The 27,345-nt window shown below is 40.6% G+C and overlaps 2 protein-coding genes and 1 long non-coding RNA gene across 4 annotated transcripts; all 3 read right to left on the bottom strand.

The window, feature by feature from the left end:
- Positions 1–897: 897 nt before the first annotated feature.
- On the bottom strand, positions 898–6,196 carry LOC127769607 (uncharacterized). Of its 2 annotated transcripts, XR_008016825.1 has the most exons (4): positions 6,090–6,196; positions 3,392–3,623; positions 1,258–1,356; positions 898–1,144 (listed from the first exon to the last, which is right to left on the bottom strand). It is a non-coding gene; the product is annotated as an uncharacterized LOC127769607 (long non-coding RNA). The 2 variants fall into 2 exon arrangements; XR_008016824.1 differs by lacking the exon at positions 898–1,144 and having other exon boundaries at positions 1,153–1,356.
- Positions 6,197–6,758: 562 nt separating this feature from the next.
- On the bottom strand, positions 6,759–8,959 carry LOC127765724 (cytochrome P450 CYP72A616-like). The gene is made up of 5 exons (XM_052290673.1): positions 8,620–8,959; positions 8,306–8,529; positions 7,900–8,144; positions 7,422–7,806; positions 6,759–7,330 (listed from the first exon to the last, which is right to left on the bottom strand). The coding sequence occupies exons 1-5, from the start codon at positions 8,921–8,923 to the stop codon at positions 7,256–7,258; spliced, it is 1,233 nt and encodes a 410-aa protein (XP_052146633.1). The 5' UTR covers positions 8,924–8,959; the 3' UTR covers positions 6,759–7,255.
- A 1,437-nt stretch (positions 8,960–10,396) lies between these two features.
- On the bottom strand, positions 10,397–14,497 carry LOC127760393 (cytochrome P450 CYP72A616-like). The gene is made up of 5 exons (XM_052284644.1): positions 14,022–14,497; positions 11,984–12,204; positions 11,646–11,893; positions 11,109–11,499; positions 10,397–11,022 (listed from the first exon to the last, which is right to left on the bottom strand). Exons 1-5 carry the CDS (start codon positions 14,326–14,328, stop codon positions 10,594–10,596), a joined length of 1,596 nt encoding a protein of 531 aa, XP_052140604.1. The 5' UTR covers positions 14,329–14,497; the 3' UTR covers positions 10,397–10,593.
- Positions 14,498–27,345: the final 12,848 nt, after the last annotated feature.

The following is a 27,345-nucleotide window of genomic DNA, read 5'->3' as shown; positions in this document are numbered from 1 at the left end:
TGCTGGCGAGCTTTCGCCGGCTGCAGTTGTGCTCCGCCGACGACCGGGCGCTCCGAGCGACGAGCCTTGCCACGCTCTGCATGATTTGTTTCCACGGGTTTGGGTTCGGTTGTGAATTGGGGGGGGGGGGGGGGGGGGGGGTGATGCTTTGTGCGGGTCCCCCTATTGCGCGATTGATCGCTGGCGCATGCGGCGAGCGATCGGGGGAAGGACCCACCTGCACCTCCACGCGCTTTCCTTTTTCGCATCTGCGCGCTTCCTCCTGTTTCCGGTTTCCCTTTCGCGCTTCCTCCACGCGGGCCGGTTGCTGGGCCTTGCAGTTTACATTCATGGGCCTTCTCCCGTTTCACTTTCGCGCGCGATTCCCTTTCGGGATGCGGGCCGACGGTCCAACATCCTCCGTTGGGCCTTCCAGTTTTAGCCCATCAAATTACATATTTTTCCCTATTATCTTTCTGGGATGTGGTAAGTAGGGATAAGTATAGGGTGGGGAGATCAATGAAAGTAACTTTTAAATGATAAAAACTGTAGCTTTCTTCGTCAATTATACTGATTTTCTGGGATGTGGTAAGTAGGGATAAGTATAGGGTGGGGAGATCGATGAAAGTAACTTTCAAATGATAAAAACTGTAGCTTTCTTCATCAATTATACTAACTTTCTGGGATGTGGTACGTAGGGATAAGTGGAGGGTGGGGAGATCAATGAAAGTAACTTTCAAATGATAAAAATTGTAGCTTTCTTCGTCAATTATACTGATTTTCTGGGATGTGGTAAGTAGGGATAAGTATAGGGTGGGGAGATCAATTAAAGTAACTTTGAAATGACAAAAGCTGTAGCTTTCTTAATCATTTGTACTGAATTGAAAAAAAAAAACAATGCAAGATATAAAAAACATATAGTTAAAGTAAAATGTGACACGCTAGATTTCAGGTTTGCACCATGGAGTTTATCAGCTCGTCATTTTTGTATATGGCAAATTGACAGGTTGAAAAAATGTTGATAAAAATAGTTGAATTGCACAATAAAAACATGATGCGGGAAAAAAAGAGAACATTGTGTTTCTTTTTTAAAAAAAGGAGATTGCCAAGTTGCACTTTCACTAGCAGAACATTAGGATCGTTGAAAATGGCATTGAACTCAAACCTGTGATGAGAAAAAAAAATAAAATTGTTACAACTTAAATGAGAGAAAAAAGTTGGGCAAAAGCAACATGATAAGTTGTGAGATGTAGAAATATTCAATTTAATACTACTGACAGTTTTGTGGAAACAAAGAGCCATTCCAGCACATGAATATATGACAGTTGTGATGAACAGTACCATTTCCCTTGTGAATAAAAATTATATTGTCACACCCTACATATGAAAAGAAAGAGAGAGAATGTCAAACCTAAAAGTAGTAACCAAAAATAGGTTATATAAAAAAATATAGAAAGAAAAAAGAACTTCATTTTGCAAGAACTCACATATTTTTTCCGATGGTTCTAATTTTAGGGTTGTGCTTTTCATGATGATCATTAGCCACCAGGAATTATGTGAGCTTCTCACGGAATGTTTTAGCATCATCCTGTTTTGATGATCTTATGTTTTAAAATATCAAATAAATGAATGAGTGCATTAATTAGTTTGTTCATCATGCTGCTTTAAACACTTTATACTTCGAAAATATTATAAACACAAGAAATTAGCGGGGGATGAAAACAAAGACATGTGTATTCAAAAAAAACCTATCAGACGAATAGTAAGTTTATACACCTAAAGTTTGTGCACCTCGGGTTTACACATCTGAAGTTTATACACCTAAAGTTTGTACACCTAAAGTTTATAGACCTAAAGTTTATATACCCGATTTAAATTACAATTCGGATTCAAATATTTTTTTATATAGAAACTTTATACTTGTAAACTTTACACTAATAAAAAATTCAACATCCAAAAGTTTATAGTTGCAGAAACTTTATGCTAATAACCATTATGCCTATGAACTTTATACTTATAAAGTTTATAGTTACAGAAACTAGAAACTTTATACTTACAAACATGCTGCTTTAAACACTTTATACTTCGAAAATGTTATAAACAAAAGAAATTAGCGGGGGATGAAAACAAAGACATGTGTATTCCAAAAAAAACCCTATCAGACGAATAGTAAGTTTATACACCTAAAGTTTGTACACCTCGGGTTTACATATCTGAAGTTTATACACCTAAAGTTTGTAGACTAAAGTTTGTAGACCTAAAGTTTATATACCCGATTCAAATTATAATTCGGATTCAAATATTTTTTATATAGAAACTTTATACTTGTAAACTTTACATTAAAAAAAATTCAAGATCCAAAAGTTTATAGTTGCAGAAACTTTATGCTAATAACCATTATGCCTATGAACTTTATACTTATAAAGTTTATAGTTGCAGAAACTAGAAACTTTATACTTACAAACATGCTGCTTTAAACACTTTATACTTCGAAAATGTTATAAACAAAAGAAATTAGCGGGGGACGAAAACAAAGACATGTGTATTCCAAAAAAAAACCTATCGGGTGAATAGTAAGTTTATACACCTAAAGTTTGTAGACCTCGAGTTTACACATCTGAAGTTTGTACACCTAAAGTTTGTACACTTAAAGTTTATAAGTTAAAAGTTTATATACTCGATTCAAATTACAATTCAGATTCAAATATTTTTTATATAGAAACTTTATACTTGTAAACTTTACACTAATAAAAAATTCAACATCCAAAAGTTTATAGTTGCAGAAACTTTATGCTAATAACCATTATGCCTATGAACTTTATACTTATAAAGTTTATAGTTGCAGAAACTAGAAACTTTATACTTACAAACATGCTGCTTTAAACACTTTATACTTCGAAAATATTATAAGCACAAGAAATTAGTGGGAGATGAAAACAAAGACATGTGTATTCCAAAAAAAACCATATCGGGCGAACAGTAAGTTTATACACCTTGAGTTTACACATCTGAAGTTTATACATCTAAAGTTTGTAGACCTAAAGTTTATAAGTCAAAAGTTTATATACCCGATTCAATTTACAATTCGGATTCAAATATTTTTTATATAGAAACTTTATACTTGTAAACTTTACACTAATAAAAAATTCAACATCCAAAAGTTTATAATTGCAGAAACTTTATACTTACAAACATTCTGCTTTAAACACTTTATACTTCGAAACATTATAAACACAAGAAATTAGCAGGGGATGGAAACAAAACATGTGAATTAAAAAAAAAACCTATCAGGCGATTAGTAAGTTTATACACCTTGCTTGGTTTAATTGATCCATGGTATCGGATAGAATACCAGTTAAAGAGAAACAGGGAAATAGACTAGTAAAATCATTATCACAAAAAAAAAGTATACCTTCATTTTGTTTATTGCAGAATCTGAAGACTGTTGTACTTCAACTCTGTTACTTTCAGATTCTGCCGAGCTGTTATCTTTGCCTGCAGAGTGCTCACCAGTGGCATCCTTGCTTGGAACATAATTTGAAATTGAACAATTTGCCTTGCTACAGTCCGAATCTTCACGAGAACTAATACCATGTTCCTCAAAATCATCCATACTGCCCGAGTCACGTAATGGAATTTTTTATCTGCGCAACAGTTACATAGACACCTTGAGCTCCTGACCAACTGATTTATTAGAAATCATTGATACAAGCAGATAGTGGCAAAGGAAATCAAAAAGGTTATGTAAAAAAGCGAAACAATGGAATTCAGAAAAGCGCAAAAAAAAGATACTATTCATCCAGGAGATTTTATTCTGTCCAAGATGTCCGTTCTCTATGTGATGAAGGTGCTCTCTCTACCCCTTGGTTTTCAGACACATGTATGAGCATTTTTGGTGACTTGGTGTACTGAGAATTTTTTATATGTTGTATATTATCAAAGACATAGTAGCAAAAACACTAGATCAAAAAAATTGTTTATATGTATGGACTAGTCATGTTAGTCACCATGTCAAGCACCCCCTGCTATGTACTTACCACGCATCACATATACTTTAATACTTTATATTTACCAGCACACAGTTTAGCCAAATCACCCATTGTCCCATAAAAAACAGAGCAAAATCCTGAAACTTAATTGAACATCTAATCCTATAAATATGAGAGCAAAATTAGTTGATGAGGACACCAGTCACTACTAGTCACAAAATATGAGAATCAACTGAAATGTGAGTCAAAATCAGTTGATCCAAGAATCAACTGAAATTGAATCAGAAAAATAAAATTCACTAGCAGTCACTACCGGTTCCCCCAAAAAATTATCTAGAACAAAGAAAAATCTGCCTAAGTTGATTGCTTATGAGTGCTGATGAGGTGGCAAACATATGCATATCCACAATAACAAAAAAAAATAGTTAAGCTAACATGAACCCACAAAATGGCAAATAGTGAGGGCGTATATGACAATAAGCCATGTCAGTTATAACTGCATTTGTATTGATGTTATTGGCCTGATAGATGGGAATGGTAGACTACAACCAAAACTAAGGCAAAAAGATTACCATTTAGTGCTAGTGGCCAGAAATGCCAAAAAGTGCAGATGGGCCAGTCAATCACAAATATATATGCTCATGAAAATTTTAACAAAAAATCATCAAAACTTCGTGACTAACTACAACCAGACTGAACTTAACTCAGTATAAGAGGATTATGAGTTGATGACTGCAGGAATACAAACTTAGAAATGCAGAGGTGTATAAATCTGCAGTATATAATTAAACACAACACAGGCGGCTGCTAGGTTTTCTCAGTTCTGGATGGTTCGTTTATATTTACCAGCACACAGTTTAGACAAAAAGTGCACCCATTGCACTATAAAAAACAGAGCGAAACACTGAAACTTTACTGATTATCTAATCCTACAAATACAAGAACAAAATCAGTTGATGAGGACACCTAGAATCAACTGAAAAAATCGAGTCTAAAACAAAATTCAAAACCAGCCCCTATTTGTGTTCTCCCAAAAATTTGTCTAGAACAAAGCAAATCTGCGCACAATCGTTTCAGGGGAAAAAAAACTAACTGCATAGGGAGGAACGCAAAATAGTACATTTCTGACAAAAAAAAACTCAGTACACCAAGTTAATGCACAAAGATGTTTTTGCTCCTATTAAATCCTTTGTAGTTTTTTCTCTGAAAATCTGACTCAAGTATGAATGTTATTAGAAAGCAACAACTATATGATGACACCTACAAAATCAGATTGCAGCAATCCATGCATCATGTGAAAGCCTCATGATAATACCAGGTCAAGCAGGGCATGGAGATAGAAAAATTTCTCCGTGAATAACTTGAATCATGCTAGCAAAATTTGCTGAAAGATGGCAAAATATACTCAAGCTGGCAAAATAACTTGAGATATGTAGTATTTCAGGAGCCAAATATGCTCCAAGATTGCAGCTGGATATTGCACTGGATTGAAAATCACATTGCAAAAAATGCAGTCATCAATTGTGCAGCAATATGTAGTCAAAAATAGCATTCATTTACAGCAATCTGCCCAAATATTCTAGCTATATCAATGCATTGATTCAGCAATATGCAGCAATCTACCCAAATTGTCCATTCACTCCAGGATACACATGGAAAATATCCAGCAATATGCAGCCACAAATATTCCCATTTGCAATACTCCTGCTTACAGTAGTTCATTGCAATACTAGAGCTTACAAGATTCAAGCAATGGCGTTTTGGGTTTAGATCCATGATTTTGCTAGGGTTAGACCCTAACCCTAGCAGCGACGGGCGGCGGTGAAGGTGTCGGCAGCGGCAGCGTCAACCGCGGCGGCGACGGCGTCTACAGTGTGGTGCATGTGTAATCCATGGTGTTTTCCCTTTCAGTTTAACGGCATGATTTTGTGACGGAGAAACCCAAAACTCCATGGATCTAAACCCAAAAAACCAAGGAACTAAAACAAAAAATCGCCAATCAAATCAAGCTAGCTCGAGGGAACAGAAAATCACTTCCAAAAATTAAACCCTAACTACAATAACCGAGAAATAACAGGAGGAATCGCTTCCAAGGATGCTCGAGGAGATCAGGAGACGCACCACGTTGCGTTGGAGAAAAATCGTCGGAGAATCACAAGAGAAATCGAAATCGCCAGGAGAGGAAGAAGAGGGTACTGTTCAAAATTGCAACGGCATCCGCTTCCGCTTCTCATAAGGGCGACAAAAAAAAAAAAAGCCAAAAACGATGCCGTGCTGCGGATGGGCTCTCGTGGGCCAAGCCCAATAGGAAAAAGGCTGAGAAAGCCAGAAAAGGCAAGTGGCGGACGCACGTGTTTGGACTAGAAAGAAAAGGGAAATCGATCGCCACTCCTATAGCCCAGCGATTGATCGCCCATTAGGAGTTTCGGCTTTGTCCCGCGTTGTGAGGTGTGCGGGTGAGTGGGGTCGCTCGGTCTCTTGCTCCCGATATATGTACACGGATCGGGAGAATTTTGGTGTCCTGCTCGGATTCGGAGCCACTAATCCGTACGGGAAACGAAGCCGAATCGTTCATCGTCGTCCATCGTATTGGCGCTTCCGCCTGCGTCGGCAGCGGCAGAAAACGGTCGCCGTGTGCAACAACTGAATCGAAGGCAACAGCAGTTGCAGTTCGTCTCAGCAACTAATCCTCTCCTTTTCTTTTCAGTTTTCCTTTTGTTTTTCCCCCTACAACGCTACCGTACATGTTTCATTTATTCCCTTAAAATTTCCGATCGGCATAGTTCCCAGTTGATCACAACATCGTCGCCTTTTCTTTATTCAGACTTTATGAGAACATCCTAAACAGTAAAACAGAAAAGCAGAGGCTGCAGCAGATCGAGCCAGGCTCCGCTCAACCGCCGACATGCTTGATAATCTAGTGCTACTTAAAATGATCAGAGTTTAGTAAGCTTAATCTGTGCCCCATGCTGTGGCTGGAGCGTGGGGATTGGGAACGGTGCGTGCGTGTAGGACGGAGACAGCCCGAACGAGAACCGCTGCAGGATCATGCTCAACGCCATCTTGGCCTCCAGCAACGCGAAGTTCTGGCCGACACAGATCCGTGGCCCCCAACTGAAGGGAACCAACGCCGGTGAGTCCTTGGACGCCTTGGAGACGCCCTCCGCGAACCTCTCCGGCTTGAACTCGCCGACGTCTTCTCCCCACACGACCGGATCGTGGTGGATGCACGCGATCGGCAACGCGAATGTCACCCCCGGTGGATACGTGATCCCTCCGAGCTCGGTCTATTCGTATGCCTCTCGGCCAAGCAGCAGGATCGGTGGATACAGCCTGAGAACCTCGTGTAATATCATGGTCACCTGCGACAGAGAAGCTGGAGCTAATTAGAACGTGAAACGAACTAAAAACAGAACCTGCAAAATTTTCTTCATCTTGGTATGTTGCACTCACGACTTTGAGATGGTTTATGCCCTCGAAATCTGGACTGTTCTTTCCGAAAACGCGCAGAACCTCCTCCCTGGCACGGTCCTGCCACTCGGGGTGCATGCTTAGGAGGACCATTGTCCATGTGAGCAGCACCGCGGTTGTATCCGATCCTGCAAAGTAGAGCAGCTTCAGCTCCTCGATGATGTCGTTCGTGGTCATGGTTGGCTTGGAGATTCCAGCTTCTTGGCTTTCCTTAATGTTGGTCTCCAATAGCAATCCAAGCAGATCAACGTTAACCGCATGGCCATCCTTCATCGCGCTCTCCCTCTTGGTGATTATGCCTTTCAGAAGCTCTCTGACCTCGCGTGCGTTTGCTTTCGTCCTTCTGTTGAGCTCTGTAGGCAGAAACCTGCACAATAAGCAAAAAAAATCGCATGTCAGATGTAATCAAGTAGTACCTAACCTCTTTAATTCGGGTTTAATTTTGCTATTACTCAATCACCTGTAACCTGGGAAATACAAAGCTTTTGCTATCTTCATAACGTTTCGTGCCTGCTCTGACTGCAACTGGAAGATCCTCCTCCCTTCACTGAAGCTGCTGCCGAACGCCGACCGGGAGATGACATCCCCCGTGAGATTCTGGAACTCCGGCCAGACATCGATCTCCTGCGCACCATCAGCCCCCACAGAATCCTGCCATCTGCTTATCAGCTCGCTGGAACATGCTGCGAACGCCGGCAACATCCTCTGCACAAAGCATCAAGCAATCCTTTCACTGTAAGAAATTTTACGATCCTCAAGAAGTAAATACAAACCTATAGACTGACAAAGCTAGAAAGGATGTAAAAAAAAGAAAAAGGGTTATGGACTTATGGTTGTGTCGTGTGTGCAGGATGGTGGTGTCTCACCTTCAGCTTCTCGAGATGGAAGGCGTGGTTCATTATCCTCCGGTGAGCGACCCATTTCTCGCCTTGGTGGCTCGTGAGCCCATCTGCCAGCAAATTCTGGACCCAAAGAATGGACTTCTGCTTCCCAAACCGCCAGTTCTTGTTCGCTAAAATCTCTCGGAAAAGTTTAGGATCACTCACGATCACTCGCGCCTCCGGGCCGAACCAAGTCACGCAAACATTGCCTGCATTCCATACGACTTCCGTTTGATCTCTCTCACGTTTGCAGGAGTGTGTGTAAGCTGCTGATTAAAAGGAGAGCCAGTACTACGCACCGTGCTGCTTGATGGCGGCGAGTTCGAACGGATGCGCTCGCGAGGCGACGTCGTGCGACAGCGGCGGCATGGGCGCGGCGAGGGCGGCGCCGAGCAGCCGCGCGAACTCCTTCAGGTCGCCGGACGGGAAGCGGTAGTCGGTGCCGCGGAGGCCCTGGGACATCAGCGCCCGGGCCAGCCGACGCGGGCGGAACCAGAACCGGTCGAGAGCCCACCACGCCCACCACAGCGCCGCCAATGCGCCGAGCGCGTAGAGCAGCAAGCTCCATGGATGCAACGGTGAAGCGCCATCGACAATCTCCATGGTTTCGATCTCGTCGTATGTGTGTACATACCTGCGTGTTGACGTGATATACTACTATGACTCCCATCGGATGGCCTAATAAGCTTAAGAAAAAGCCAAAATTTAAATTTTTAAACTTAATTTTGAAGTTGATTTTAAGATATTTTCAACGTAAATTCTTTTTCAACATTGGCTTTTAAGTGACAAAGAACACATTTATAAAAATTTTACCCATAAATTTATTTTTTTTCTAATAAGCCGTTTTGGCTTATTAGCCAAACGATGGGGACGTCAACAGGAAATGCATGGCCAAGAACGATGCTAAAAAAGACTAAGAGTGGAACGTAACAAAAGGAGCTTTGTCACAAGCGTCCATGGCCAGGCAGATGCGGTGATACAAGTTAGCTTTGATTTTTCTTTCGTTGCTATATGCATGTAGTACACAGGTGTCGTTTGTGCCATTGCTCCACCGCTCACATCGTCAAGGAAAACAAGGGAACTCTTAACTTTTCCGTTGATTTTTCTGCATCTCTATCGGAGGAGTTGCTTTGGTTGGTCTCCCAGTCTCCCAGACCGTCACATCATCTAAGTCTTGGCCTGGGAACGACGCCATACACGACTCGAAGGCTCGAAACACGGCACGGCTAAGGATTATAATGCGCTCTCGGCACGGTAGGAGTGTTGGGTTATTGGCACATTCCGACCATGGAAGCATGATGGGCCGCACGGACTAAACATGGTCCAAGAATCACCAGCCCAAAGAACCTTGTACCACAGTGGAATTGTGAAGTTATTCTGGAGCAACTCATTAGAACTTAGCGGACATATACATTTCTCTACAGACATATAGCAACGGTGAGGTGGAAGAGAAGCAGGACAATAGCAACGATGAGCTTCTAGATCTGAAATCCTCCTTTCTCCTTCCTTCAACCTCAAATCCTCCTTCCTCCTAGCCAGCAAGATATCGGTGCCGTCAGAGGTGGCGCGGCGAGCTTGGGACATCCGACGGCTGCTCGTTGTAGCCATTGAAGAGATGAGATGAGGGGGAGGGGCTCCAATGGCTGACAGGTTCCATGAGGCTATGGAGATGGCGACGAACAAGACAACGCTTGAAAGAGCAAATGGGGCGAGGGAGGTGAGGGGAGCGCGACCCCCTATCGCCCCTTGCACACGCTTGCCCCTGCGCCTGCACCCACGCAACCCCAAGCCTGCACCCGTGCAGCCAGGATGAGCAGCGAAGCTCGCCGCTAGCGTTTCCAGCGGGCCTGGCTCAGAAGGCCGATTTGCACGAGCAGAGCTAGGCCCCGATGCCATGCAGGCAACCAAACATGGCTGGCCTGCACCCACGCATGCGGGCTAGGCACGGTGCAAGCAACCAAACACACCCACACTAGACACAAGCACACAACATTAGTTGTCATCTTCTTAAATGTACATAGGTCCACTCTTCATGAGAGCACACGTGACTGACACATTTTGTACAAACATCCGAGCGAATCAAAAGCACTTAACAAACATCACAAAAAACTAAAATAAAAAAAAAGTTCACAACCGCTCCTAGTTCAGGTAATTTGACTTGTTCTGAACACATTGTCCATGCACCAATTATGCTGTACATTCAGACTAGAAAAAAGATAGACCGACCGAGCATGCAGTTCTCGTCTAGGCCAGGACCCAGGAGGTGTTTGTCATCAGTTTAGCCTCGTGAGCCTGACCTGCGCGCCGTGCTCCGGCTGAAGCAGGCCGACGGGGAACGGCGCGTGGGTGTAGGACGGCGAGAGGTCGAAGGAGAAGCGCTGCAGGATCATGGAGAGGCCCATCTTGGCCTCGAGCAGCGCGAAGTTCTGGCCGATGCAGATCCTCGGCCCCCACCCGAACGGGAAGAAGGCCGGCGCCTCCCTGGACGCCTTGGAGATCCCCTCCGCGAACCTCTCCGGCCTGAACTCGTCGGCGTCCGCGCCCCACACGTCCTTGTCGTGGTGCACGCACAGCAGCGGCAGCGTCAGCACCACGCCCGCCGGGTACCTCACCCCGCCGAGCTCCATCGGCTTGTACGTCTTCCTCTGCAGCGCCGTCAGCGGCGTGTACAGCCGCAGCACCTCGTACAACACCATGGTCACCTGCAAAACCCAAAACCCAAAACCCAAATTAGACTTTTATATCTTTAATTTCGTGAATCATCAGTTAATCGTGTCGAAGTGCTTACGATTCTTAGGCGGCTTAAGCCGTCGTAATCCGGGGCGCGGCTGCCGAAGACGTGGAGGACCTCCTCCCGGGCGCGGTCCTGCCACTCCGGGTGCATGGAGAGCACGACCATCGTCCAGGTGAGCAGCACCGACGTGGTCTCCATGCCGGCGAAGTAGAACAGCTTGCACTCCCCGATCACGTCGTCGATCGAGATGCCGGAGCTCGCGGCGCCGCCGTTGCCCTTGCTGTGGTCCAGGTTGGACTCCAGCAGGAGGCCGAGGAGATCGTCGTCGCTGCTTGCCTCGCCGGCCTTCAAGGCGCTCTCTCTCTTCGCGATGATGCGTTTCAGCATCCCTTCGATCTCCGCAGCGATCTGCTTCATCCTCCGGTTGGATTTGGTCGGCAGGTGTCTGCATCGCAAACACGTCAGATCATTCATTTTGTCGCGTGGAATTCATTGCACTACCGTTTGCTACTATCAGCAGGAGGAAAACATATGAACTTTGCAGGGGAAATGGGCCGAACGAGAGATGATGAAAGTGAGAAGGGAGCTCACATGTAACCAGGGATATGTATCTTATTCATGGTGGCGACGATGAGCTCGATCTGCTCACCCTGGAGCTGGAAAATCCTCTTGCCTTCAAGGTAGCTGCTGCCGAATGCGGCGCGTGAGATGACATCCCCTGTCAGGCTCTGCATCTCCGGCCAAACATCAACTTCGTACGGCTCATCACCTCCTTTGGCTAAACCTTCCCACTTGTCCACCAGCTCGGTGCAACATGCAGCGAAAGCTGGCAACATGCGCTGATTATTGAGAAGAAAAAATTAGTCCGAAACAACGGCGCCTAGGCCCGATCACTGTTGCCATGTCCGTGACAGAAATATCTCTCTCACCTTGAGCTTCTCGAGATGGAAGGCCGGGTTGATGATCCTCCTGTGCTTGGCCCATTTCTCGCCCTCGTGGCTGCCCAATCCGTTGTGCAGCAACCTCTGGAAACGTCCAAACTTGAGCTTCTCGAAGTGGCCGAACTTGTTGGACAGCACTTCTCGCACCAGCTCAGGCTTGGTGATGGTCACCCTGGGCACTGGCCCGAACCAGGTGATCGACACTTTACCTGCCAACATATATCACATAATTACGACAAGACTTCATTTTCGCTCTGAATTTGTGATTACATGGATCCCTTCATTCAAATGTATCATCGCTTTCACAAATATCGTATGATAAGTTGCAGTTATTTTAGTTTATAATTCATGATTATATATGATAATTGAACATGCTTATTCAAGAAAAATAAAAATGATAGTTTTCACTAAAAAAAATTAAAAGATATTTCTCACAAAAATAAAAAAGAAATCCTTGCAAAAAGAAAAAAAATAAAATTTGTAGTAACGACTAAAAATAGGGGGAAAGGGAGATAAGGAAGCATATCACTCCTCTATATTATTGACTTAATAAGAGACCTCGAGTGCTCATATATTAGATTGTGGAGGATAGAAAATTATGCGAAATAATGGTGCATCCCAAATAGCCAAATGGGCATGTTGGGGTTCAAATGATAGAAATCTATTATTGACAGGTATGCGTGAACTCCAAGGTGCCACAAGATTAAATCCATATGTAAATCCTTGGCCTTAATAAATCAACTGCAGATAATCTGTCACCATCATGCAGGAAATCTGGTTTCATCTCTACGTGTATACCTTTACATACCATGTGGTAGGACTTCTCCGTATTGGAAATGTCGTTGGACTGATTTGAGAGAAGTAATATATATTCCCCTGCCTCAAAATATAAAGGATTTTAGGTGGATAGAACTTACTAGTACAACAAATCTAAACATAAAAAGATTTGTTGGACTAAAAAGTGTCACATCCGTTCAAAATCACTTATATTAGGGACGGAGGGAGTGCATATATATATATATATATATATATATATATATATATATATATATATATATATAGCTACTAGAAAAGAGCCCTTAGATGCTAAATGGAAATTTTCTGCTACACTCTTTTAAGTATTAGCAGGTTGTATACACAAGTTCATCTCTTTAAGACAGGAGCCCTTCTACAGAATCTAGTGAAGTAAGAGGCTACAATAAATCCTATATTCATGTATTTTGCCACTAAAAATTAAAAATATGATAGATTTGGCAGCCTAAGCTGATTCTTATGGAGACATGCATGCAAGCCACTTTAATTTCCAAATTTGTAATATGTGAAACCACACTCAAATATAATCCAGAGCATAACAAGATTTCCACTGTTGCTTTTATTTCAATTGCGGCGTTTAGCGTCTACATATTTTAGTGTTATCAATCAGATTCAAATGTTGTTTGAGATTTTACATTCAAGGTATGAAATATAATTGGCATATTGTATTTTAAATTTGTATAGAGCAATATATGTGGCATCATTTTACTAATTACGTACTCCACTCACCTTATTAACAGTGTTAATTCTAATGGTATATTAAAAAAACCATTTCCTTCCTTATTATGAGGTCTTCCCTCTAACAAGGTTAATAGGTTATATAACCAATGGATCAAGGTCTAAAAGCTAGATTAGTCCATAAAAACTTGGAGCGCCAAAAAAGATCCAATAGTTAGCTTCTGGACATTCATTTGTTCCAGATCTGTTGTACTGTATGAAAACAATGATTAATTATCTCAACAGTGCTTCAAATTTTATAGCTTAAACAGGTGGAGCCTGAAACTATTTGCCAGTGAGGCACGCCTTTTTCTTTTTTTAAAAACGAAAGCAAGAGCACTAACAGATCATTGATAGTAGGAAAGTAGAAAGGTCAAGCCATTTACAGTTACAGAGATCAGGTGTTCGGCCATGTCTCGCCCTGATTAAAATCTCAAAAATTTATGGCTATGATCAAACGAGAGAGAGAGAGAGAGGAGAGTAGAACATGTCGTACCGTGCTCCTTCATGGCCTGGTGGAACAGCGGCATCGCGCGCGGCACGACGTCGTGGCAGCCGAGCGGCATGGTCCGCGCCCTCGCCTCGGCGCTGAGCTGCACGTTGAGCGGCGCGTCGCCCGCCGGGGAGCGGTACGGCGTGCCGCGGAGGCCCTGGGCACGGAGCGCCCGCTCCAGGCGCCGCGGCCTCCACCACGCCCACTCCATCGCCCGCACGGCGCACCACGCGAGCACCGCGCCCGCGACCGCCGCCCACACAAGCATCAGCGGCCGCTCGTCACCTGCGGCGAAGACGACCATCCCCATCGATCGTCCCACTCGCTAGCTTATCGCAGCAGCTACCCTCGCTCGCAGAGCAGCTTACTTCCCGCAACAGCTATAACAAGGAGTGCAGCAGTGTGCAGCAGAAAGAGAAGGGGGGAATTGATCGGTGGTATGCTCACGACCGGTTGTCTGCTACTCTGCCTCTCGGCTCACCACCCCGCTGTTATATATATATATAAATCCTATGTACAAACACGGCGCGTGCGTGGTTTGTTCCCCGGCCCGTATTATTGTTTATTCTGCCTTTGGAACATATGCTCCGGATTGCTACTTCCGCGACGGTTCTACAGTCTATGGCTGGCATGCATGTCGTTCACTGGGGAAACTTGGAAATGTGGGAGCGGTACGGAAAGGGGAAAAAAAAGAAGCGAAAATAAGACTTGTGTTAATTCGCTGACCATCGATGTTGGTCGTTGCATACACATCTCCGTCCAATTAGGGGTCAAATGATTTAATATGTAGCAGCTCCCTGGGTCTCGAAGATCACACACACGGTCAGAAGTCAAAGGCCAGAACATGCCCGCGAACCGTTTCCCCTCGCCCGGTCTTCTCAGAACGGACGCCCTTTTAGATTATGTTGATATACATGTTGTTTCTAAAGTATATTAATAAAGAGATTAGCAAGGAGTCATTGGTACCGTAAGACACCAATATTGCATTACATATGGTGGATCCGCTCCAAGCGATATGGGTGCATAATGATGATTCGGCAGCCTGGTGGGGAAGCCCTTATCTTAACGAGATACTAGCCTTTTGTTTTTTTCTAAAGGACTCATTAACGAGCTACTAGCTCTCCCCGTAAAAGCTTTATTTTTAGCTATAAACCTATAAAAAAAACTTGTCTAGGTGCATAAGTATAAATAGAAGTCTTTTCCGAACAAACATAGAAGGTTTTTATAATGACTCATTAACAACTCAAGTCGATTTGGCTTATTCATACTAACAAGTTATAAAACCCACACTCTGCTCGACGAGTTGGCACGCTTAGCTATTTAGCTTGCTTCAAAATATGTGTCCAAGAATAGAGCAAAGATGTGATCTCTGAGCGTTAGAAGTGGTCGGATGGTGGATAACAGCATCAGGTGACGCTCATTTCAAAAGTTATCAACAAAGATAATATAATGCAATTATGCAAATGAAAATGTCAAGCTCTAGGAGCCATTCCAGCCAAAAGGTTCGGGAGAATGGGATGCCAACTAAAACATCACCAGTTGGTAGATCTATGTATCTAAACCTTTCAATATAAAATAACCACATAAGTTCTTAAAAAAAGGAGGAAGGCGACCTGTGGCCACAATAAGGGAGAAGGTGTGGCATAGCTACCATCAAGATGGCAATTATATTGCACATGCAGATATGTCATTTGAAATGCGCAGACATTATAAAAACTAGTTGAGCGGCCCGCGCATTTGCGTGGCTAGCATCAATTTAAAATTATCTATTTTTACCACATGATTTTATTTAAATTATCATTACCGTGATTCTAATAATTTTATAGTTTTTAAAAGCAACGTCAGTCGCTACCCTTACTCCTTTGTCACCTTTTTATTTGCTTACTTGATCTACCACTACTTATATTTATTCTCTTTAGAAATTTAAAAATTAGACCTTATAGCTTTTAGATTACATTGCCTTGGTGGGTTTCGTTTTCATAATTTTTAGAAGTATTGTCAAACATGCCAATTTATTATTCTACGGCCCATCTGCTACCACATCTTTTTATTGTCATTGGGATTTTAAAAATCGAACATAATTATTGTTTGTGTTCTTTTTTTACTTTCTATAAGTCTTGTCAATCGTTAGTGGCTTCACCACTATACTCTTCTACAGCCAGCCCGCTGCCTCCCTCCTTGGTGTCATTGGAATTTTAAAAATCAAACATGATTACCATTGGGGTTTATTTCTACTCTCCATAAGTCCCGCAAACCGTTGTGAATATGCTGCTTAACGGTATGCCCATCGCCACTCCTTTCAATCATCATTGGGATTCTATTGGGGTTTTGTTTATAGTTTTCAGATATCCCATCAACCACCAGCACTCTACTCCTTTATAGGCCTACTGCTTCTCCCCTCTTTATTATCATTTGTCATCGTTGTGTTTTAGATGGACTTTTTTTTTGAAAATTGCATATTTTTCATTCCGATAATTTTTATTCATAAATTATATTGAGTAAATTACACCCATGGTACAACAACTTGGCAGGTGTGTGCGATATAGTGAAAAACTTGAGAATTGAACGTCCGAGTACAACAACTTGACAAGTGGGTGCATTCTAGTAAAAAAAACATGAAAAAATACTGATAATTTAGTATTTTGGTGCATCAACTTGGCTAAGCATATGCTAGGTGGTTTTGTTCACGATGTCAATATGCCATTATAGTATTCCTACGGATATTACCTTATAGTATTGAATTTAATCTTTAACAATTATACTACACTTACAATTTACATTCAATTACCATTAATTTTTTTTTGTTTTCTTCACCTTCTCAAATATCAACCGAAATATAATAATTTCTACATCTAGTTTTATTGACTTTCAGTTATTAGTTATTAGGATACAAATATAAATATGCTTATACAAATCCACGCTAGTATATTTTCAAAATAAATACTTAAAAAATGAAATTATATAAAAAAATGCTCCAAATAATTAAGTTGGCACATAACTTTTTAATTTAGTATATCAAAATTGTGCCTATCTTGCAAGTTGTTGTATTTATACGATCACTCTTATACTAAATTGCACCTTCTTACCAAGTTGTTGTATTATAACGCTCATTTCTGAAGTTATTGTACCAAATTGCACTCACCTACCAAGTTGTTGCACCGTGGGTGCAATTTACTCAATTATTATATTCCTACTTGAACTCTTATAATTATTTTTATATTTCTAAAACTTATTTTATTTGTTATTTAAAACTTTAATTAATCTCGTTATGTGTTCTACATTGTCCCATATTTCAATAGTCTTTATTTTTTATTACACATTTTAGTTATTAATAAATTTTATTCTAGTTGAGCTCTTATTTGTATTTGTCTATTTTCTGAATATATTTTATTTTTTATTTCGAGTTTTAATTAGTCTCGTATTGTGTTATATATCGACTATTTTTTAATATTTTTTTTTCAAATTTCAATTTTTCAAAATTATACTCCTACTTGAACTATATTTTTTATTTTTTATGATTTTGGATTTTATTTGTTTTTTTGTTTTGAATTTTAATTAATATCGTACTGGTTTTTTATATGGACTCTTCTTTCAATATTGCTTATTTTTAATTTCGATTTTTAGTTATTTTCAAATTGTATTCCTATGTGAACTTTTCTTTTATTTCTATTCTGGTTGTGGATTTTATTTTATTTTTATTCTGAATTTTAATTAATCTCATATTGGCTTCTTATATGTACTCTTCTTTCAATATTTCTTGTTTTTAATTCCGAATTTCAGTTACATTCCTATAATAGATAGATAGATTTCATTGTGGTATTGAAAATGGTAAACCCTAATTTGGTTAGTTAGTCAGGCCTTATCTCTTATTTTGGATAAATTGACTTAACAAGTGTTTTATGAGCCAATTCGGGATCAGCTCGTTAATTTAGCACTCTACTCGGCTTGGTATCATGGTATGAATAAGAGTTCAAGCCGCGCCCAAAGTGAACCAAGCCAACTCATGCTCTTTTACCTTTTTCCTATCCCTACCCATGTCCTACAGTCTACAGATAGACTCTTTTTGCCACCGTATTCTTATTGGTAAGTGACTTACCGCTAGTTGTTTCCAAGATATCGTGTGGCTGTATTTGACATGAGAGAAAAGAGAAGATTGAGAAAATATGCAAAATAAGGTGACTCATTAGTGTATGATTAAATGGGTATATATTAACTATTTTAAATTTAAAAAATAGGTTAATATGAATTTTAAGAAACTTTCCTATATAATTTTCTTTTTTGCAAAACACACATTTAGTACTTCGGGAAGCATGTGTGCGGAGAATAAGAGAAATCTTTTCTCAATCACCAGCTACCGAACACAGAGTGCTGTCTCATTCCTTCTTACGCTATAATATCCTCTTGAACTATTTAATGTACGTTGACCAGACATCGTCTTATGTGCAAGCTAGTTATTCTCGCAAGTTATTCTCTTAGACTTTTTTTTGTTCCTTTTATTAATTTTCTATTTTTGAGACTTCACTCAATCCTAATTTCTTATCCTGTGGACTCATCATTTTCTTTTTATGAGTTCTCCGAATCTGATTTCATCATATATTAGCTTTTTTTCCACCATTTTTTTCTCCTCTTTCAATTTTGATGACTGCAAGGAATGTAAACGAGAGCTTGTCGGGGGCGTGTGATCTCAGCATCGACATCAGCATGGTAGAGACCCCTCGCGGGCAATAACCGGTCGGCCGACGGTTTGACCATGGTCGAGAAAACTGAGGAGAACCGTATGAAACCGTCACGGCACACGACACGGTCGCGCGGACCATTGAACGGTAGGAGACGAGACCCGTAGCAAGTGGGTGTGCAACCGTGCTGCCTATCCAACGCGACCCCATGCCGATTCGTCTCTCCAAGTTCCTCTCTCCGAAAGCGACCGCGATCTGTTGAGGAGGAGGAGGAGGATCACGGGATTTTCACCGGCCTCACGGGAGATTTGCCGTGTTGAACGTACGGCAGCTGTGGAATATCAATCGGTCGAAGAGAAGATACGCGGTAGTACGAAACGTGCCTACGTCATGGGCGGGCAGCCAAAAAAGGGAAGGCACACATATACGCCCTGCTTGGCCGGAGCCAAGAAAAAGGAAAGAAAAAACGCTGGTGCTCGTGTAGTCGCTGAAAAAAGAGAAGAACTACACGTGCGTGCCGTGGCTGGACGCGCCGGCCAGCCGTCCGGCTAGATATCGTATGAGTGTACCTAATCGCCATCCCTCGCGGGGCGCGCGCATTGCTCCGGCCTCCTATCGTGCGCCTTTGTCTTTTGCTCGCGCGTGGCTTTAGTTTTGCCGTGCATGAGTGCGCGCGTGACAGCGCCACCACCTGCCGCCTGCTGGATCTCGGCTTAAAATTGGGACTTTAGCTAGCTTTGTTCTCCTGTTGGTGAGGGGCAGCGATCACGTAAAACGGGACAGAGGGCCATGTGACCACAAAGTATAAATGTCTCCGTATCGGCTAGCTATCAGCCTATCATCGGTCGAGCCTTCAGGCTGCAGCTCAGCTTTGGTTGGTTTGCTTGGATCAGGTGCGTCGTGTGTGGTGTGCCGGGCGGCACGGCATGCATGGGGCGGCGGACAGGCCGGCGTGCAAAAGCTGCCGCAGAGAATTCATTTGGAAAAGGCGTGCGCTTGGTACAGGTAGAACACGTGCACACGCGCTCCAAGGCGAGTTAGAGCACGTTGGCTCTCGGTGCAAACGTGCCACATGCATGGTCCGATTCAAGTCTTTGAATAGACCCTACCCGCCTAGTATGTACCAGCTGTCCGTAGCCAAGTTTTCTTTAGCTTTGGTTAAACTTGTGTTCCACTTTTGATTTGTTACCAAATTAACATGACAACTACTGTTGCTTGAATTCTCGATTCATTTCGTGAATTACGTGCCCGCGCGCGTGCCGACCTGCGTTAGCTGTCGGAAAAGATAGTCAAAGAAGAATTACCACTAACTCTATGGTGTTTGGCAGGATAAACATCTAGCCACTTGTTGCAATCAAATTGATAAGCCAAAACTGTACAACGAACCATATTATTATATTGTTACGACTTACGAGATACACGTTATATAATATTGAATTCGTGAGTCACCTTATTCTGGTAGTTCTTAGAAATGCAATGGACGGCAAAAAAAAAAAAAAAAACTATAGATACTAGCACAGTGGTCCGCAAACTATATCGATCAACCTGCCCATTTATAATTTGAACCTACAATCTAACAGTAAAAAGCTATTTTTATTCAATAATGTAAGACAATCCAGGGCTCCAAAAAAAATTAATGACATTTTTTAAGTTATATATATATATATATATATATATATATATATATATATATATATATATATATATATATATATATATATTATTTTACCCGTTGCAACGCACGTGTATTTTTCTAGTGTATATGATACATGAACTCCATGGTGCCTGGTCTATAAGATTTAAATTTAGTATACCAATTTAAATGGGTACGAAAAAGTTCAAAACTTTTTTGGGTATGAACATTAACTGAATTTGACCTTATATATGCGTCTTTGGCTTTTTTTTCCTAAATAATTAATTAGGGTATGTGATATGAGATAGTGAAATATTTTAAAATTGGAGTTATTTTGTTGCAAGTTATGGTTATCAATAAGTAAATTGTTACACCTAAGTATGCACCCATAAGTTGAAAGCTTTCAAAAAATTGAGCTAAATTCCTGTATCTCAAACGCTGAGGCCTCAATTCAATTTATCATACCGAGAAACATTCTAGATTAGCAAGAACAATCTGGCATTTATATTATTATGGTTGTATATAGATAGCAAATTTGAATTCAGAAAATAGAGCAACACGGACATAATTATGGTGTTGTACAACATAGCGTTTTCTTTTGCACAACAAGGTCGTGGAGCCAAGCCTCCCGTAGTGATGAACAAAACCGAACTAGAGCTGGACAACGACATACCATGGATTCAACAGGAACTTTTTCAACTTTTATAATAGTAAAGAAAAGATATAGAGATAGTACTACCGAGTAATTATTCCTGAAGGCACAGACGAACATGCACATATATATATTACGACACGACTGAAGGATTATACTGTTGCCAAATGTAGTTATATGCATATCATTATCCAAATTGGACTTTAGTTAGTTGTACTATCATAGATAGATTCTCAAACAAAAAAGGATACTATATTTTCTATCTAGATTCCTATTCGAACAAGGCCTACAAACAGGAGGCATATATCTATAGGCTGAGGTTTGACGCTTTGTTACTCCACGAGGCATATCTATAGGTCTAGCCAAGCATAACAGTAACTCTACCAAGGAAGAGGAATAAGAGTACATGAGCAAGCTGCTTTGATCTGAACCATCCATTGCAACCGAAAGAATTCACGTCCAGTCTCGATAATGTTCGAATCGTCCCATGAGTGGACATTAATTAATTTATATGCCTGTCCTATAATTAAGGTGCAGATTTGAGAAATGAAAAACATGCATAATGTTTTGTAGAATATATCCAGTATATTCTCTTGGTGTTTGAGATGCTCAGCAGCTAGGATCATGATTTTGCATGCACAGAACAATACTGTTATAGCTTAGATCTCAAGCCACATAATTTCATTGTTAATGTTTATTACCGTTGCATATACTAGATATTATCATCGATCTTTTCAAAAGAGAAGTGATCATTTATCATGATGGCAGCTAATTGAGCGGGTAGGAGCAAAAGTCAAGCCTTATCATGTAACATAAATGCACGTGCTAAATTGTAGTTCAATTTGTTAAACCAAACTTGGGTTGTCTTCAGGAGGTGAGGTTGGGAACTCACCTTCTGCGCACGCAAAACAGAGCGACACATTTTTTATGATTAATTAAGTATTTAATAATATTTTTTAAAAAATAGATTAATATTATTTTTTTTAAAACAACTTTCACATATAAAATTTTTGCAAAAAACACACCGTTTAATCGTTTGAAAAGCGTGCGTGTGGAAAATAAGGGAGGTGAGTTTAGAAAGTTGGGAAAAGAACTCAGCCTTAGGAAACGGGCGGAAACAAGAAGAAACAATTGTCAATGCGTGATTTAAACCAGAAGAAACAATTGACAATGAGTGATTAGTCTTGGATGCTTCTCTATCTGACGAGAGGTACTAAAATTGTGGACTGTCTTGAAGGAGTATAGTGACATGTTTTCTACTTTCTTTTTAAGGATATTAAGGACATTTACAGTGCAAGTGGTCTCATTGAGTAGCTTGATATCAGATGGCTGTCATATATGTTGAGACCATATGTCTAAAATAAAATCCCTCACAATACATGGTGTTCTCGTGAAATAGTTTCAACTTTTCATGTTAGCCTCTAATATTTTCTTATTTTAGTCCTTGTATTTTATAATCTGTATAAAAGTTTAAAATTATATATTAAACACCTTAAAATCTAAAATTAATATAAAATAACTACTGTCTCTCCTCCCCATTCATTCACTCGGTCCACTCTCCTCTACCATGGGTTTTCCTCTCTTTGCCAGCTTTCCTCTTTTTTCTTAGTCAGTGATATGCTTGTCGCCTCTCTCCTCGCTCCCCACTCTAATGCTATGCGCAGAGCTCTATGGCCATCATCTCTCTCCTTTCTTCATTCTCTGGTGTTGTCTCTCCCCTCTTCACACTATGAGGTTAAGTATATCAGGGCAACATAGTTTGACAACGAGCATATCAGGGTAGCGCAAGCCTGGCAAGCTGCCTACTCATCTGTAGATCAAAGCATCATCGGTGTGGTTCGATGAGCTCAGCGATCGGTAATGATAGTCTCCTCCTAGTAAGTTCCTCTAGATCTACATATCTTCCCTCCAGCCAACCATGCTATCAACTACACGAAAGGGCCCACACGCGTTACGTGGCCATGTCCTCTCCTAACACGTTAGCGAGTCTCGGCTCCCCACCTCTCCGGTGTGGCCTCGCATTGACGTACATGGAAATCGTGGCTTCTGCAAGGCATGACAAGCCTCATTAGGGCACAACACGAATGTGGAGTGGCAGTTCCGATGTAGCAAGCTAGAGCCACTCGTCACGTCGGCGTACTGTGAATGGCTTTAGTGGATATAAAAGATGATGTTTCTTGCTTGTTTATGTAACATTTTTAAATGTATGAAGTAGAGATAGAGTTATCAAAATTTAACATTACCCTGCATCGCATTTCACTGCCAAAAATTGCTGTGAAAATAGTTACTGGAAGGAGAGGTGCCCAATTTCTGATGCTGCGAGTCGACGGACAGCCTATACTTCTCTTCCAAGTTGTTCTTTTCTTTAACAAAAAATTTATTCAGGCATTTGCTAAAAAAAAGCTATATCTAATTATTATGGTTGATTAATGAACGGCTATAAGTTACAAAACCACAGGGTATTTAGCTATTTGTCATTATTAGAGTTGACGTTTAACTATTTGTAATTCATGTGTTGGATCAGGTGTGGTAAATAGTTAATTGTCACATATAATGATGGTAAATTTAGAGATGGTTGTCTTTCTTAGAGCTAAACTAGAATCTCTGAGATGAGCGGCTGATTATTGTTTTGATTAAACTAGTATGGTGGCCCGCGCAGATTGCACGGCTAGTATCATTATATCTTCTCTCATATAATAGCATATATGTTTTCTCAACGTATTATTCAAATATATTAAAATGACAACATAATTTTAAATTTTGTACTAACTTTACGAAACTACTAATGTGTAATATTCATATTGTATTTTATATACGTGTTAGTTATTAATTATTTTTAATATCAAACTTTAGTAATTTATAAATTATATTCCTATATGGACTCTAGACTCGTCTTTCAATATATTTTTTTAATTCCGAATTTTCGTTACTTGTAAATTATATTTCTATATAGACTCTAGGCTCTTTTTGTAATATTATTTATTTTTAATTCTGAATTTTTATTATTTCTAATTGTATTTCTATGTAGACTCTAAACTTATCTTTCAATATTCTTTAATTTTTAATTTCGAATTTCAGTTACTTCTAAATTGTATTCCTATATTGACTTTAGACTCTTCTTCCCATATTTTTTTTAAAAAAATGAATTTTAGTTATTTGTAAATTATATTTTTATACGAACTCTAAATTCTGCTTTTAATTTTATTATGTTTATTCCAAATTTTAGTTAGTTTTAAATTCCTATACGGACTCTATACTCTACTTCTAATATTCCTTGTTTTTAATTCCGGATTTCTATTATTTCTTAATTGTATTACTATATGGACACTATACTCTACTTCTAATATTCCTTATTTTTAATTTTGATTTTCTATTATTTCTTAATTTTATTTCTATATGGACTCTATACTCTACTTGTAATATTCCTTATTTTTAATTCCGAATTTCTATTATTTCTTAATTGTATTTCTATATGGACTCTATACTCTACTTCTAATATTTGTTATTTTAATTCCAAATTTTTATTATTTCTTAATTGTATTTCTATATGGACTCTAGTATCCTCTTCCAATATTACTTATTTTTTAATTTCGAATTTCAACTATTTCTAAATTGTATTTCTATATGTACTCTGTTTTTCTTTTTCTCCGATTAATATGAGAATTTCTAGACCGTGAGAGCGAACGTGGAGGCTCATTTTTCTATTCCTTTCATAAATAGATAGATTCCACACAAAAATACCATATTCAGCCATTGACAGATATTGAGCCATATTCTATGAATGTTATCAAACTTTCTTCCAAGTTGTTGGATTGACAGTGAGAGCATCTAATCGACAGATATTGATTGGAACCATATTCTACGGATGTTATCAAACTTTCTGTAACACACAGGGAGCTATAACTCTTACACAACGTACCTTGATCATGGCTTCGTCCCCAAATTGCGCACATGTACTTGCATTTATTCTTTGGACATGTTATGTGCCATAATGTGGAACAATATTCTATTGCATGAATATGATCCGCGTCATTATCACAAGAATTGCGCACATGCCTTTGACACCTCAGCGAAATTGTCACGATCTTTGGACAAGCATATAGCAGAGCAGCAGTCTAGCAGACAAAATAATTGAGCATTAGTTTAATTTGTCTTGTCATAAAAAACTGGAGCTATTGTCGCATATACCCGTCTTTGTCTACGTGTGGTTCGCCTTTCATCGGCACTATATGATGATATGAATAGGGGGTGTTATTAGTGGACTAATTGTTTATTGATATTTCATTTAATTGGTGGGCCAGTTCCTACTTAATTAATCGATTGTGCTGTTCAGATGCTGTAGCCTGTAGCCCTGTAGCCAATATCCAGTCCAGTGGCCGTATATGTATCCAGGCCAGGACCCAACTAGCCTCCAACGTAGGATGGAAATGATTTTGCAGAGATGAGAGGGGGCGAGATGGAGGAGTGCGGGGTTAAGCAACAAAAAGCTGTTTCGGATAATATATTAAATGAAAAAACGTGAATTATCGCTAAGACTATCGTGGTAGTACAAATTACCTCTCTCAATAAAAAAACCAAATATTCTTTACCCTCAACTTTTTATATCGGACAAATTACCACCTGACAAACTCCGGAGCGGTTTTAATCGTACGTGACGACACGTGCTGTCTAACCAACAACAACAACAAAAAAAAAAGGTAGGACCCACATGTCGTGACTGAGAGAAGTGATGGAACTGACAATAGGCCCTCACTATTTTTTTTTATTTTCTTATGATGACTGGGCTGCTACGTATGCGCCACGTATGACCAAAACTGCTCTGGAGTTGGACATGGGAGTAATTCATCTGGTATAAAAAGTTGAGGGTGAAGAACGTCTGGTTTTTTAATTGACGAGGGTAGTTCGTATTGCCACAATAGGTGGGGGGGAGGTAATTTGGACTTTTTCCTATATTAAAAAATCTATTTTCAGCCTAAATTTTTTTTCATGTTTTGATGAGGACATCACTTCGTCGGATACACACATAATTCACACGTTCTAATGATAATTCCAAGTCCAAGTCCAGTTCAGCCTCCAGAGACATCACTGACTTCAAACGGACCTAGCGTCTTCATGCCAACTCTGATTTGGGTGATCTTGGACTTCATGGAAAGATTATCTCGCCACCTTTCAAATACATTTGGTCTCATATCCAAATTCATTCCGAGTCAACAGGAATCATCAAAACAAGACAGTGTTGTTCCTGAAACCGAATTTGGGCCTTGGGCTTTGTAATAGACTAGGCCTATCTCGGAAATGTCTCCCTCCACCTCCACGAATTAACACTAAACCCTAGATCTATTTTCCTCTTTAAATGTCTACGTACACCCTCTAGAACAATTGGGTTTTGTTTAGTTGAATTTTGCCAAGTGTCATTCACCTTGTCTCTAATCCTTGCTCGATTAGTCGGTGACTATAGATTTAGAGCCCCCAATAGATGGTGTGTTGATTTGCCAGGTCGATTAGATCTACCACTTCAATCGGAACTATTCATTTGTACTTAATTACCTATTTGCATTATTTAGATTGCATCTTATCTTGTTCTTGCAGTGTTATCTCGTTTGCATTGCAGGGATCATCAACCGCGTGTCACGGTTGGTACGGCATCATTTGTGCTATAGCGATTACACGACGTCCTGGGCTTGTTCCGGTAGGTAGCCACATCGTAAACGTCGCACTCTATCAAAGCGAGAGTTATCATCTCACCAGAAGATCGGGCCACAAGAGAGAGTGTCATCATGTTTAGGTCCTCTTTGAAATAAACAAAAACATAGTAATTCCAAAGGATCTATACCCTATGGGAAAAATCCTATGAAGCCCTTTGAAATGATGGATGATTTCTATTAATTTTTCTGAAATTCCTATGGAATAGAGTATTCTATAGGAATTATAGAGAAAAAAATAAGCATGGGTCTTACCTCATGTTTTCTTCTTCTCGTGTTTATGTAGGGATGGCAATTTCCCCCGTGGGGCCGGGGACCCGCAGGGGACCTGCCCCTACGGGGGCGGGGGCGGGTGTGGATTTTAACTTGCGGGAAGTCGGGTCCGGGGCCCCGGTCATGAGCGGGGGCGGGGACGGGTGAGGACATCCACCCGCGGGTCCCCGGAGGATGTATATTGGACTATGAAATAGTAGCATATTACGAGCCCAAAAGACCCATCTAGTCTAACCCTAATTCCTCATCTATTCCCTTCCCTAACCTTATCCTCATTTCCCTTACCACCCCACCTAGCCGTCACGCGGATAGCGGAAGACGGCAGCGGCACCAGCCACACGCAGGCAGCGAGCCGGTGACGGCGGCCCCGCGCGGGCGGCGACGGCGGCCA

This window comes from Oryza glaberrima, chromosome 1 (genome assembly GCF_000147395.1).
Source record: "Oryza glaberrima chromosome 1, OglaRS2, whole genome shotgun sequence".
In the NCBI taxonomy this organism is placed as follows: Eukaryota; Viridiplantae; Streptophyta; class Magnoliopsida; order Poales; family Poaceae; genus Oryza; species Oryza glaberrima.
The sequence above is the reverse complement of the archived record's forward strand: the minus strand, read 5'-3'. Positions and strand labels throughout refer to the sequence as shown.

What these genes read in the sequence shown, in the direction of transcription:
- LOC127765724 (XM_052290673.1), bottom strand. Translation starts at nt 8,923, where the DNA reads ATGGAGATTGTCGATGGCGCTTCACCGTTGCATCCATGGAGCTTGCTG. An exon ending in TCCATCTCGAGAAGCTGAAG is followed by an intron (nt 8,145 to 8,305) that starts GTGAGACACCAC and finishes TGCTTTGTGCAG; the next exon opens with AGGATGTTGCCGGCGTTCGC. An exon ending in TTGTATTTCCCAGGTTACAG is followed by an intron (nt 7,807 to 7,899) that starts GTGATTGAGTAA and finishes CTTATTGTGCAG; the next exon opens with GTTTCTGCCTACAGAGCTCA.
- LOC127760393 (XM_052284644.1), bottom strand. Translation starts at nt 14,328, where the DNA reads ATGGGGATGGTCGTCTTCGCCGCAGGTGACGAGCGGCCGCTGATGCTT. An exon ending in ATACATATCCCTGGTTACAT is followed by an intron (nt 11,500 to 11,645) that starts GTGAGCTCCCTT and finishes TTTGCGATGCAG; the next exon opens with ACACCTGCCGACCAAATCCA. An exon ending in GCTTAAGCCGCCTAAGAATC is followed by an intron (nt 11,023 to 11,108) that starts GTAAGCACTTCG and finishes TGGGTTTTGCAG; the next exon opens with GTGACCATGGTGTTGTACGA.